Source organism: Malaclemys terrapin, chromosome 2 (genome assembly GCF_027887155.1).
Source record: "Malaclemys terrapin pileata isolate rMalTer1 chromosome 2, rMalTer1.hap1, whole genome shotgun sequence".
Taxonomy (NCBI): domain Eukaryota; kingdom Metazoa; phylum Chordata; order Testudines; family Emydidae; genus Malaclemys; species Malaclemys terrapin.
Window position 1 is genome coordinate 194,127,264 of NC_071506.1, and position 14,985 is coordinate 194,142,248.

The 14,985-nt window shown below is 39.8% G+C and overlaps 1 protein-coding gene across 4 annotated transcripts in view; it reads left to right on the forward strand.

The window, feature by feature from the left end:
* GLI3 (GLI family zinc finger 3) overlaps window positions 1–12,889 on the forward strand; it is a 253,463-nt gene extending 240,574 nt beyond the window's left edge. For all 4 annotated transcript variants that reach the window (XM_054019886.1, XM_054019884.1, XM_054019885.1 and 1 more), the window contains 2 exons: window positions 3,486–3,813; window positions 5,066–12,889. In XM_054019886.1, coding sequence (XP_053875861.1) covers window positions 3,486–3,813; window positions 5,066–7,356 — 2,619 coding nt within the window. In that variant the 3' untranslated portion in view covers window positions 7,357–12,889. The remainder of the gene's footprint in view (window positions 1–3,485; window positions 3,814–5,065) is intronic.
* Window positions 12,890–14,985: the final 2,096 nt, after the last annotated feature.

The following is a 14,985-nucleotide window of genomic DNA, read 5'->3' on the forward strand; positions in this document are numbered from 1 at the left end:
GGAAAATTTTCACAGATTTTTTTTTTTAATTTTCTACTTTTGAACTAAATTGAAAAATGAAAAATGTAGCTTTTTTCTGGTTTTTAGTTTATTGCTTATCTGTTTTCCCTGCCCCCTTCCAACATCAAAATAGAAAAAAGAAAAAGTGGGTGGAGATGGGGAAACAAGATCAAAAGAGTGTGGAAGAAAACAGAAAAAAAATTGAAAATAAAAATTGCAATAAAAATGATTGTGAAAAAATTCAAATAAAGGACAAGGTGTGTGTGTGGGAAGCAGGGGCTGGGTTTTTTTAAACCAGGGGAACAAAAATAGCATTGTAATTTTGAGTTAATGTTTGTTAGGTGCTTTCATTTTTTACTAGATCTATTAAATAATGAAATATTTTCTCTAAGTAACTATCTCTAGTGCACCCTTCTCTCAAGGGGGATAGAACTAGATAAAAAAGTTAACTCATTCTCTGCCATATCTGGATTCACAATATCTTCACGCCAATCCATTGCGGAATAAAAAGCCAGATCCTTCAGTCTCTATTCACATAATCCTAACTCTGCTTAGTAGCTTCAATAACTACCAGGGTAGGAGTTACTCCATGACTAAGGTTTACCTCTTCAAACCCAAATTAGGTAATAGTTTTCAGTTAATAATACTCCAAGGGTCCAGTGTAACTCTCACTGTAGTCAAAAGGCAGTCGTCTGTTGACGTTAGTAGATATTACATTAAGCTCTGCGGGCCCAAGTCATTCCTGCCACTCTTACTTAGGTGAGTAGTCCATTGCTATTAATGAAACTAGTTGAGTAAGAGGCACTAACGTGAGTAAAGCTTTGCAGGACTGGGCCTTAAAACAAGTTAGTTTTTTTATGAATGGTATTGAATATTTCCCACTGTAAATCAGCTCTACAAATAGGTGATTAAAATGTAATGTAGTTGTCCTTCTTTTCTTGGTTTTCATTGCTATATGAGTTAAGATATGTCCCTTGTTTTTCTACTAATCCAATGTTTCTTCTGTCTAATGCTCTTAAATGTCTTGTTCTAACTTCCTAAGGACAGTGGGTAATAAGGTGAGGGGATTTAAACATCTCAACTTTTTTCATTACAACATTTTTTCTTTTTTTAGTCTTTTGCTTCTTGTCAAATCATTCTTTTATTTAGTAAGAAGCATTCCATCAGACACATTTCCACATATGTGTAATGAACATTTTGCAAAACACTTGGCATGTGAAATAGCTAGATTACGCTTGTGAAATAGTTCCAGATGCATTTGTTTGTATATATCATATTTATGTATATACATATCTATAGAGATATATTCCCATGATCATTTTCTCTACTTCTGACTCATTTTGACCAATTTGTGTGGCTACAAGAACAGGCTTCTGATCATTAGCATTCTTTATTTAACTCTCATACAATGGGTGCAAGCTCACTGCTCCCAGATAACATTTATTCTTTAGTGCCCTCACCAAATCTGCAGTGACCAAGATTTGGAAGTGTACCACATTCCATGTGGACTTATAAATTACAAGCATTATCACTGATATTAGAAATAATTAAAATTATTATTACACCCAAATATTCATCACAGTCACACTAAGCCACCACTCTGGCACAGGCTTGTATCTTTATTCACTTTGTTGTTAGAATGCAAAGACATCACTGATAACTACAAAATTCTAGTTAGCCGTCCTAGACAAGAGTTTGCACGAAGATCACATGGTGACTGAAAATGCAAAAGCCTAAAAGTAAAATAATAAAATAGATATGTGTTTATGAAACTGTTCTTGGAAGCAAAATGATTTTGCATGTCATACAGATCTGTGGTTATAATCGCTAACTGGTGCATTCTAGAATGAAGTATTACTCCTAAAGAACCCTCCCCCTCCCCCCGCTCTCTCCTTCTCTTCCCCCCCCCAATAATTTTCTCATTCATGTAGGGAAGATGCTCTTGAGTACTTCAAAGACCCTGTATTTTACAGCCGCAAGAATACCACTACAATAAAATAAACATTTCAGAGCATTGGTCTTACCTGTTTGTTTAAAAGAGAAGATGGAGTTGTGGCAGGTCAATGCCCCTTGTAGAATATCACTTTGGGCGGTGATCATGTCACAAGTCTGGGAGATCTCCAAGAAAGTGAAAATTTTGATTCAGTAGATGGCTATCTTCCCAGTGAGGATACGTCTATACTGGATCTGAAGGTGTAATTTCCAGCCCAGGTTGACATACCTGCGCTAGCTCTTATCAAGTTAACATGCTAAAAATAGCAGTGTGGTAGCTGCAACAGGCTAGCTGCCCCAAGTGCAATTCCGCCTGAAACATGTGTACGCACTTGAGGTGGTTAGCCTGTCCTGGTACACTCACCACTGCGACATCGCTTCTATTTTTAGCATGCTGCCTCGATCAGAGCTAGCACGGGTATATCTACTGGGGCTGGAAATTACACATCCAGCTCCAATGCAGACATAGTACTGAGAAGGTGTTACATTTGAGTGTGCGCTGGAGTCTTCCATATGATGTTTTGTTCTTTTCATTAATGCAAAGAGAACTTGTAATCAGCAAATATGTTGTTTTATTCTAACTTTATGTCCATCCAACCCCATTGAAACCAGAGTCTGCTCCCAGCTGAAGCATGCAGAACTGTGTCTGTATTCAGAGTCCTGCACTGCAGTGTGACAGATGACTTGACTTTAGAACAACAGCACCTATTTTACTCATATGGGACATAAAGCTGAGGTCCTTACTACCTGTGGCCAGTCAGAAATCGTGGTCCAAGGGTGCTGAGATAAAGCTGATATTAAGTTATAATATTTTTACATTGACATTTTTTTCATTTCTCATTATATGCCAAAGTTTAAACCCTCAAATGCTTGGAACAGTGCATCTGTACTTCTTGAATATTATCAAATATTTCAAATTCTTTGCCTCTGTACTTTTTTTTAAAAAGCCCAATGTTTTTGGGTGGTTGTTGTTTTTTTGCAAGCCTAGCACTATAAGTTAGCCCCGGTGTCTTGGTCAAATTCCAATTTGGGTAATTACTTTCAAATTATCTAAATTTGGTCTTGGTCCATGACTGCGGGCTCCTAGGCAACACAATAATACAAGTAATAGTAATAATAAAATGTATCCTGTAATTGGATACAGGATATATATGAAACCTGTAAAGTAATTTAATTGTTCTGGGATCTTTTCCGATGAATAGCGTAATATAGATTTAATGTACTCTCTGTTAGTAAGATGCTGAGATAAATTTTAACACTGGGGGAGGAGGGGTTCTCAATAGTTTTCAGTGTGGTTAAAAGTCAAGTAGTCATGTACCAGAAAGCCTTTAATCAAAGATCATTGTCATCTGTTTAAGCCTAGCTTTTAGGTTCATTTGTTTTCCTTTGACTCAATGTGGAATAATATCTGTTCATGAGGTACATTGAAATCAATTCATTAGCATTCTTTGCCTAATCCTAATTATCATTCATTTCTTATTTCACTCCAACAGACATCTCAGCCAAGCCCTGGTGGTCAGTCTACATGCAGCAGCGAACAGTCCCCCATCAGCAACTATTCCAACCATGGGATCGAGCTTAATCTGACCAGTGGAGGTAGTGTAGGAGACCTCAGTGTCATTGATGAAACCCCAATCATGGACTCTACCATTTCCACAGCAACCACAGCACTTGGCTTACAGGCCAGAAGGAACATGACAGGGACCAAATGGATGGAGCAAGTCAAATTAGAAAGGTTGAAACAAGTTAATGGAGTGCTTCCAAGACTGAATCCCATTCCACCTTCAAAAGCCCCAACCTTGCCACCTCTCATAGGAAATGGTGAGATATGCATAACTGGATTAATCGTACTTTCATTCTTTAAATTCGTCCTCTTAGGGCTTGATGTTTCAGGACTTACACGAACTGTACAACTCATGAAATTCAGTGGGAGTTCTACTTACCTAGGAGCTGTAAGACACTTAAATTTTTCAATATATATATATTTTCCGTTTAAATTAGAGATTGTACTATACTGGTAGAAATTGGTAATCCCATAGTTTATATTCCTGGAAGTCAATATTGATGGTCTGATTATCATGCTTGAAATACTTAGATTCCCTGGAACCAAACATAAGATTCACAGCATCATTTTAGCCCTGCTCTTCTAAGGTAGAGAAATTAAATACCATGCAGTTTATTGTGTGGTATTCTTTCAAGTGAGGCCTTTAAACCTCAGATCCTATCTGCTTTGCATAGTCGTCATAGACTACATTTTGAAGTGGGCTTTAACATGGTCTCTATTTGCAAATGCACTGATAGTTGCACGTGGAGATGATAATGCTTGAAAAATGCATGTATAGTTTCGTACATGAATCACATGGAGGCGTGCTGGACCCTAAAGATTCCATAGCACTTTCTACAAGAGATTGGGTTTGACTTGGTGCCCTTGGGCAATATTTCTCCTCCCAACACTTTGGGCAACCTACTGTGAACCAGTTGGCTGCTGCTGTCCACCCTAGTAGTGACTGTATATCTGTGGTATTATATGTACATAGTTTGTGAAGTGCATTCAAGAAAAGGAATGACATAAAGGTGATGATGATGCTTACATTATGTTTATTAAAAGGAGGAACTGGGAAAGATGTTTTACAGTTGTTTTAAATAACATGCAAATATGAAAGAATTCTTTAAAAATTACTCTAATTTCCAATTTGTATATTTTGCCATCTAGACTTAGATTATCACATGAATGCCAGTTCAATTAGTTACAAAAATCTAAAAAGCTTTTTTTAAGAATATGGGAAACCTGTTTCTCTAGTCGGTGTCAATCAGAGTAGCTCCATTTTAGTCGATGGAACTACACTGGATGACAACTGAGGATGTGTTGGGGCTCACATTGAAATGATGTTCTTGAATCTGTGAGCCCCTATACAAGAGTGCTATTTAGCCCTACTTCTGATTAGAAAACGGTCTTGACTTCCTAGAATCATATGGGTATTTCCTTGAAATGCCTGTTACTTGTCTCAGACTCTAAGCGTTTTCTACAGTTGGTCCTGATTAATATTCATTTATCTGTGAATTTTACCATCAGGTATCCAGTCAAGCAGCAGCTGCAGTTTAGGAGGATCCATGACTATTCTACCCAACAGAAACGAAATTTCAAGTATGGACATCACAGTGTTAAACATGCTGAACAGGAGGGACAGCAGCACCAGCACAATTAGTTCTGCCTACTTGAGTAGCCGTAGGTCCTCTGGAATTTCACCTTGCTTTTCCAGTCGGAGATCCAGTGATGCTTCCCAAGCTGAGGGAAGGCCTCAGAACATGAGTGTCGCCGACTCCTATGACCCCATCTCGACTGATGCCTCCAGGCGATCCAGTGAAGTGAGTCAGTGTGATGGCCTGCCAAGCCTACTCAGCCTCACCCCAGCCCAGCAATACAGGCTGAAAGCTAAATATGCAGCAGCTACTGGTGGACCCCCACCAACTCCACTGCCTAACATGGAGAGGATGAGCCTCAAAACAAGGATGGCGCTGTTGGGTGATTGCAGGGAGTCTGGAGTATCTCCTCTGCCTCCAGTAAATGCTCCTCGTAGATGTAGTGATGGTGGGGCAAATAGTTATAACAGGAGGCATTTTCTGGCTCATGATGTGGTGGGAAATGGGACAAGGAGAGCCAGTGATCCAGTAAGAATGGTTTCCGACAACCTTTCTCTGCCTAGAGTCCAGCGATTCAACAGTCTTAATAGCTTTAACCCTCCTGTTTTGCCTCCATCTATGGAAAAGCGAAACTTTATTCTTCAGAACTATACCCGCTCTGATGGCGGCCTGTTCCGTAACACCTACTCCCCATGTCCTCCGAGTATCAGTGAGAATGTTACCATGGAGGCTGCTACCATGGAAGCGGATGGTGGTCTAAATGATGAGGATCTCTTGCCAGATGATGTGGTTCAGTATTTGAATTCCCAGAACCAAAGCATGTATGACCATTTGCCAAACGATGTCCTGGACAATAACAAAGTGCATCACGGGTCAGCAATAGGGAATAACAACTTTCACCAGGCCCCTTCACCAAACAGTCAACAGACCAGCTCTGAAGCAAACAAAAGCGACCTGCCAATCCAGTGGAATGAAGTAAGCTCAGGAAGTTCTGACTTGTCTCCTTCAAAAATGAAATGTGGTCCACGCTCGGCAATCCAACAAACTCGAGCTTTTGGACTATATAACAATATGATGGTCCAGCAGCAGAACCTGGAGAGAAATGGTATGGGCCAACAAAATGGCTATCAACATCTTGTGGAAAACAGCAGCTCTTACAGTTTACATCAGAACATGATTATCAGCAACAACACCACCAGTAACTCTTTCAACATGCAGGCAAATAAGGCACAGCCATATGGTGAAAGCATCACCAGACAACCAATGATTTCTGGGGCAATGGACAGTTCCTGTGGCATAGTGATTCAAGGGCAGAAGCTGAGGAACAACAGCATGCTAATAAACAAGAGTCAGCAAAACTTTGGCCATCCCATGGTGCCAGGTGAGCAATCTGTCAGTATGGCTAATGGGATGCAGAGTAGAAATACGATAGAACAGGAATACCTGCAGAATCAGCCAATAGGGGAAGGCATTCATTATCAGGGAGTCAATCAAACCAATCAAATGATGTTAGGGCAGGTTAGTCCTACCTCACAAATGAGCCTTTGTCAAGGGCCACAGAGTTCTCCACCAATGTCTCACAACATTGGAAATCAGCAATCAGGTTTGGTGGTGACAAAGAGTTACCAGCCATGTGCCAACTATGGAGGCAACAGACGGCAAAACATGCTGAGAAACAACCTGGCACAACAGCAAGGATTTATAAGTGATGCAAACCAGACATACAGGGTAAATGGCATTAAGATGGAGATGCAAGGTCAATCACAACAGTTCTGCTCTAATATGCAGAATTACTCTGGTCAGTTATATGACCAATCCATGGGCTTTACTCAGCAAGCTATGAAAACAGGTTCTTTCTCTATTTCGGAAGCTAACTGCCTGCTGCAGGGGACTGGTATTCCAAATTCGTCTGAGCTTCTTTCCCCAGGGGCTAACCAGGTGACAAGCACAGTTGACAGCATTGACAGCAACAGCCTAGAAGGTGTGCAGATTGATTTTGATGCTATCATAGATGATGAGGACCATGCCAGCTTAATTTCAGGAGCCCTGAGTCCGAGTATCATTCAGAATCTCTCACACAATTCTTCACGCCTCACCACTCCCCGAGCGTCTCTTACATTCCCAGCTATGCCTGTGAGCACAACAAACATGGCTATTGGGGACATGAGTTCTTTGTTGACCTCACTTGCAGAAGAAAGCAAGTTTCTTGCTGTTATGCAATAGACATGGGGAAAAAAACTTAGGAGATAACCGATAAAAAGTGACTCATTTTTTAGTTGTGTATGTATTTTAGCAATCTCATCTCACCTAAATGGGATGTGTTTCAAGTATATTCCTTTTATGGAATAAGGACTCTGAAAACCCTAAAGTGTTCTAGGGAGAAACTGTCTTCCATTTCGGTTTTGAATCAGTATTGTTAGACCCACTCCTCTCTCTCTTTTTTTAAATGTCTGTATACTTTTTTTCTTTTTTTATTGTAAACCAATGTAAACGTGTGAAGTGCATGTTTTGTTTTGTTTTTTAAAGGAAGGTCTAATGAAATGACTTTGCAATTTTCTTTTACTCAACGGAAACACAGTCTTGTATGATTGTTGCCAATGTTTTTATTTATGTAGGCACAAAACAACTAGGCATGATATACAGAGTACATACAGTGAGTAAAGAGAGCTTCTGTGAATGCATTGCTGTAAGGTGGACAGCCAATCTACGAACAAATCTACTCATACTGCTCCCTGATCATGTACCCCTAATTGTGTGGCAAAAGATATCTGGGGCTTGTGCAAAAAGAAATGAAAAAGCATCAAACTTTTTTGTCCCAAATGAGTCTGTGTGTATGTACACACGCCCACATACACAGACCTTGCACTTCAACTGTTGAGCCGAAACTGTACCGTTTCTATGACAACCCCCTTTTGGAGGGCTTAAAAATCCCTTTGTGAACACAATTCACATATTTAGCAGAATTTGGTCTACATTTTTTTCAGACGTTATTCGACAAGAGGAGAACAAAAATAAATGGATGTCTAGTGATTTGGGTATTTTTTATACTCTTCATCAAATACAGCATTAATTTTTGTAATAAAATGGTACACATGGTTAGTGCCTCGTTCTGCACTATTGAAACTAATGGAAGTTTTGCCATTTGCTTTAGTGAGTGCAGAAACAAGCACTAAGGTCCAGATGCTCAAAGGTATTTGCGTGCCTTACTCCCATTGATTTTAATGAGAGTTAAGTGCCTAAATACCTTTGAGGCTCTGGGCCTAAGTCCATAAGGTAGCCCAATGTCATTTTAATTCAGTTGGAGGTTTTAAAATCAGCTACTCTTTGTCCTCAGAATAATTGCTCTTTCATAGAGTTTAGTATAAATCGTCACTATTCATTTGCGGCAGAGTACATATTTTTAATTAAATATGTAAACTCCTATTGACATGCTACACAGGAACAACTTGAGAAGAATCATGAATCTAAGAAAAAAAAGATCTTTACAATCGCATTGATCCAATGGGCCCCATTGGTTCTCGGCGATCACAAGGGTGTTTAATACATTCCCAAAGCACTTTTTTTTTTTTTTTTTTTTACTTTTAACATTTTAAAATCTAAACTTCTGATTTAAAAAAATAAACAAAGGAAGTGTCAATAAAGAAATTATATCCTGGTAAGGAGTCTTAGCTAAAGCTAAAAATGCAAACGAAATCCTTGGCACCAGCTTCCCTCTCATTTTGATTCCTTTCACTGGCTCTGCTTTGTCACACCAGCACAAATCTGAACTAACACCATTGATTTCAGTGGAGTTATGCCAGGTTTACACTGAGGTAATTGAGTACAGAATTTGGCCCATTATGTTGCTAGGTATCACAGCACATTTTGTAATTTAGGGCCTATTCCTGCTCCCCCTAGCACAGGCAAAGCTCTCATAGATGCAGGAGTGAGTCCTGAACTCTTGAGGGTAAAATTAACCCCTGTGCAGAAGACCTACACAAGGTCTATCCCCTGCATAAGTCTAATTGAAAACCTATTTTGAATGCTTACAGGGATCTTAAATGAGGCCTAACGTTTATGCCTCTCCTGCTGTACATGTGTGAATTTCACCCACAAGTAGTAGATTTGTTGAGGAAGCATTTAGTTAAATGTTAGTGAGAATAGGAGCCCACTTTAAAGTCTAGCATAACTTTAGGGTGTGAGTTCCACATACTTAAAGCCTGTGTTATTGTTGTTACTCAGCTGCATTCAGAGTAAAATAAAACCCAGCTGACTTAGATCTCTTGTGAATATGTGTGAACAGAAGCTGTCTCAATCCAGTATAATGGGCCGCTCCACTGAGCGCCATAAAAGTCCAAGGCGGAATTTCTAAATCAGTATGCAACGTAACAGGGAGCCAGTGTTGGAATAGTGTATATGCTCATTACAGTGTGTGGTACTGTGTTCTAAGTAACTCACATTTGAGATGTTTTGCAAGGGAAAGCCAGAGAACAAGAAATTTAAATACTCCAGAAAGAATAAGGCCCTTCGGCAGTAGCCTTACATCCTTCCTTGCTCAGATCCTACCTTCCTTGTCTTTCCGCACAGCTGTAACAAGCATTACAGAGCCGACACTGAGCATAAGCAGACTGAGAAATTTCTTAGGGCCATGAGCAGTTCATGGGGGAGGCCCTATATTCATTTTTTATCATAAGAACATGCCTGTTTTACAGTAGTGGGGAGGGACCCCAAAATATTCCTGCTTGGGGGCTTAAACGGGTTCTGCCTATCAAGGTCCTGTTCATTGGCTTTTCCTCCCTCTGCCATTTCCCACTCCCACTGTTCCATGCTGGTTTCCTTTCAAACCATGTTTCCTGCAATCCCTATGCAAACCATTGCCCCTGTTGCTTCCCTGCCATTGGTGGGAATCAGTAACAAGGGACGCAGGTTGCACTGGAATTGCAGGCACTATGGCTAGGGAAGAGAGCCAGCAGGTCAAATCTCACAGTGTGAGTCAAGACTTGCATCTTCGTGGCTGGAGAACATCCCTCATTCTCAGCAGAGTGGCCCTGGAGAGCCCTTAGAAAACAGTATGTTTCCTAGTATTAAGCAGCTATAAGCTGGCCAGTTCTTTAAGGGTTATCAACAATCTTCAGTGACACTGAGACACAACAGAATTACACTGCGTACCATTAAATCACAATATTTACTGCTCCAGGTGTCATCTTTTACTTAGGGGCTTAGAAGGTATCATGGTACCCTAATTAGAGCTTACCCGTCCCCTCATGTGACACCCCCAGAGCAGGACCAATCAGCTGAGAAACTAAAACAGTCCACTGGGTTAAAAAGAGGGTGTTGATCACAAAGCATTCTTGGTGAGGAGGTCCTCCATGCTAGAATGCACTTTCCTCTGGCCCTTTGATGGCCTCCCAGGCACCCTGGGAGGCCTGTCTTCTTTCCCTGGGAAGTGAAAGATAGCTGTTTAGTGCTGTTGGTCATGCTTTAAATTTACTGGGGAAGGAGTTCCACTTAGAAAGGGTTAGTAAATCATGAATAGCTGTTAAAAACATGTTACAGACATGAGCGGTATATGTTATGGAAGATCATAAGCAGAAGGTATTACAGCTGGTTACAATAATAATGATGCCTCACTTGTATATAGTGCTTTTCACAGTAGGTCTCAAAGCATTTTACAAATGATGTCAGTTTCATTATCCCCGTTTTACAGAGGGGGAAACTGAGACACAAGGTGCTGAAGTGACTTGGCCAAGGTCATCCAGCAAGCCATTGGCCAAGGCGGGAAACAGAACCAATGTCTACCCTGTCCAGTGTCCTATCCAATAGGCCATATCGCCATAGTCACAAGCAACAAACAAGTGGCTGATTGTTAAAATATATATTAATCATTTATAGACTATTTATGGATGGAACCTTAATATAAAGTGTGACTAGTGTTGGAGTCGATGGCTTGGGGAAATCTCTCTTGGAGCCAGCCTGTAAATATTCTTGTTTAATTCTTGCTTTTAACTTTTGGATATGAGATAATCCATTATTAATTAGCACATTTGACAACTAAGTAAAAATGTGTTTCATAGATTTTTCCAGGAGAAGGGCCAATTAGATAAGCTAGTCTGATCTCCTGTAAATTACAGGCTATTAATTTTCATCCAGTTACCCCTTGCTTGAGCCCAATAACTTGTGTTTGCGTTTGGCTAAAGCAAAGCTCTCAGAAAGCATTGTTGGGTTGACAACAGCAAGAGATGGAGGAGCCACCATTTCCCTTGGTAGTTTGTTCTACTGGTTAAGCACTCTCCTGTTAAAAAGTTATGGCTAATTTGTCACCCTTTGGGCTTGTAATGCCTTTCTCTGCTAGATTAAAGAGCCCTCTGGTATCCAGTAGTTTCTCCTCATGCAGGTCCTTACACACTGTATGCAGGTCCTTACGTGTCTTCTTTTTGATAAGTGGAATGGATTGAACTCTTTAAATCTCTCACTGTGTGGCATTTTCTCCAGCCCTCAAATAACTATTGTGGCTCTTTTCTTCACTCTCGCCAATTTTTCAACCTCTTTTTTAAACCATGGGCACCAGAACTATATATAATACCTTAGTATTGATTGCATCAATGTCAAATACAGAGGGGGGAAAAGCTCACCTCCCCATTCCTACTCCTTTGCTTAAACATCCAATAATCATATTAGCCCTTTTTGCCACACCAGTTAGTATTTCAAGGGAAGTTGGCAGCCGGACTCTGTGCCCTCCCTCCCCAATTACTGTAAAGTGGTAAATGTGGTATTTAATGGCAGCCACTGTCCATAAGAATAGCAGTGGAAGCTCTCTCATGCTAAAAATCCATGTGTGTGTCTTCTCTCCAGCCTGACCTTTAATAGAGCTTTTTGGTCCCTTCAGCTTCCATCCTTGTTTGTCTTTAAGAGCATTGCTCTGGTTTGGATTTCCTTTTGCCAAAATGGAAGACCTGCTTGTGCCCTCCTGTATGTTCAGTTGCATCCATCAGGTACAGTTGGATGTATGACAGGTACTTTTGGAGGCAGCGAAGGAGAAGTCCAGAATGGGTTTGATTTCAAGCACTGTGGACTTGGCTATCCCAATAGCAGTGTGGAATTTTAATCTCCTTCTAGGCAAGCTCCTAAAATGGTACTTGCATTTAAGGTTGACTTTGTTTCTTTCATTTTTAAGATGAAACGGGCAGAATAATAGTTAATCTGCCCATGTTACACTATGGCTTGTCCTACTAAACAACAATGTTTCGATGTATGTGCCTTATTTTGTGTTGATCCTGTAAAAGAGAGGGACCAAGAACTATTGCCAAATTTTAGCTATAAGGCTGTGCGTACCATTCAGCTAATAGCACATACCACTGTTAATAGCGTCTGAAACGTCTTGTAAACCTCTGGTATTCATGTGTTATTGTTCTTGAATTGATAGAATGTCCTCTATTAAAAATTTACCGTTGTCAATCCTGCAGATGTGTAAGATAAAAGTGTTCATTTTTCACTTTTTTTTTTTAGATTTTTATAAAACTTGTAATCTTTTTTTTTTAATGTGTAAATACATTTACCTACAGTAGGAATAGTGTTCGGATGTAATAGGCCTTAGTGGTCTTCATTTGATAAACCTACAGTTATGATCTGATGTTTCCCGAGCCTTAGATCGATCTGAAGGGTCTGTAGCACTGTGTACATATAAACTGTACTTCTGCTTTCAGAACCACTTAGCTCTTTTGTAACAAAGAAAAAATGTTTCTTACAATGTCAATAAAAACAAAACCTTTGTACTGAAGTTCTTAGCTTGCAGCTTTTTAAAAATGTCTCTGTGGTGGATGACAGGGAGGGAGCCCTGTTTGTTTAAATACGTACCATCTCTCTGCTTTCTGTTGATCTTCTTCCAGGTGTAATTTCTGATCATGTATCAGTTGGCGGGTTCTTCTGATGCATGTTTCCTTTTATGTTGGAATGATGGGCTGGGTTACTCCAAAGCATACCTTGTGGCTAAAACTATTTCATCTACATTTTAAAATACTCACACAGGGATAAAATGTAGCATTCCTAATTGCCCTCTCTCTCAATAGAAGAAAAAGGCTAGTCGATGAAATTGAAAATGCAACAAATTTAAAATGGCTAAAAGGAAATGCTTTTTGTGCATAGCACGTAAGTGACATGTGGAACTCACCACCACAAGACAGTATCAATAGTAGTCAAATAAGGATTAGACATTTAGTAGCTACATTAGAGAGAATAATAAAATATTAATTTATATAATGATAGTTCTTAGAGGTCTCAGTCAGATCAAAGTGCTATACAAATATATAGGGCTACATTCTGACACCTTTTTGTTGAGTAGTACTTTATTCCACAAGTAGTCTTATTCAAGGGATAAACCAACCACTGACTAAGGGGAAGTGTGGGAATGGAGGTTAGGAAGAGATATCTCCCTTGGGCAGGTTCCATAAATGTCAACTATGGATTTTTTTTTTTTTTGCACCCTCTCTGAAGCATCTGGTACTGACCACTACATGGATCCATCTTGGCAATTCCTATGGTCTTGGCTGTTTATTTTTAACCCATATAGACATTGCCGAGTTAATTTCACAAATGGAATGTAAATTCTCCAGGAGACTGGCCATCTCTTTGTTAGCTGCTTGTAAAGTCACCTAGCACAATGGGGCCCTTGTCTTTTGGCACTACGTCAATATCAATAATAATAACAACAACAGATGCTAATATCATCTGCTACTAAACATCTTGGGCCTAATTCTCCACTATCGCATTAGTGAAGGCTACAGAATCACTCTTATGCCTGCTTTCTCTTTGACCCCCTGATTCTTTCATTATTTAGTCACAGTGGAACAGCTTCAACATTGGGCTAGAGAGAGAGAATGATTCTGTAGCCTGGAAGTTAGCGAACTCATGTGGGAGACAGAGGACCCAGTCCCTCAGCAACAAAGATCATTTTTAATTATCAACTAGGACTGTCAATCACAGTTAACTCATATGATTAACTCAAAAAAATTAATCACGATTAAAAAAAATGAATCGTGTTTAATCACACTGTTAAACAATAGACTCCCAATTGAAATTTATTAAATATTTTTGGATGTTTTTCTACATTTTCAAATATATTGACTTCAATTACAGTGCAATTATTTGTAATAAAAATAAATATAAAGTGAGCACTGTATATTTTGTATTCTGTGTTGTAATTGAAATCAATATATTTGAAAATGTAGAAAACATCCAAAAATATTTAAATAAAGGGAATTCTATTATTGACAGCATGATTAATTTTTTTTAATTGCTTGGCAGCAATTACCCAATTACCCAAAGTAGTGTCATGGCTTCAACAGCCGTGACTGATATCTCATAGCCTCATGGGTAAGGCACTCTCACCTGAAAGGTGGAAAATCCCAGTTCAATACCTTCACTCCCTCAGAAGGAGGGGGGACTTGAACTGGTGAGTACCCTAACTATTGGGCTGAAAAATTCTCCTCCTCCTGTGCCTGCTAAAACCATGTAGGTGCCTAACAGCAAGAGAGAATTCGCAGCTGAGACTCCCAAGTGGAGGGAGGTGCTTCCCTGGACGTAGGCATCTATCACCGAGAGAAATGGGGCTTACCACACAACCCTCAGCTCAGCATCTCCCATTGGCTACCTTGGGTGAGGAGCCATCTAGCTTGCTGGCTTTTGTGAACCCCATTCATTGCATAGGGAACTTGAGTACCTAGTGCAGGTTTGTAAAGCTTAGTGACTTTCTAGGTGTCCAAAAGTTAGGCAGGATGGCACTCAGCATCACACCTAAATGTCTTTGAGCATCTATGCCACTGCCTCTTTCTGGATTTTTTGTGCTAGCCAATCCAAATAAGATCTCAGGCAACGGCC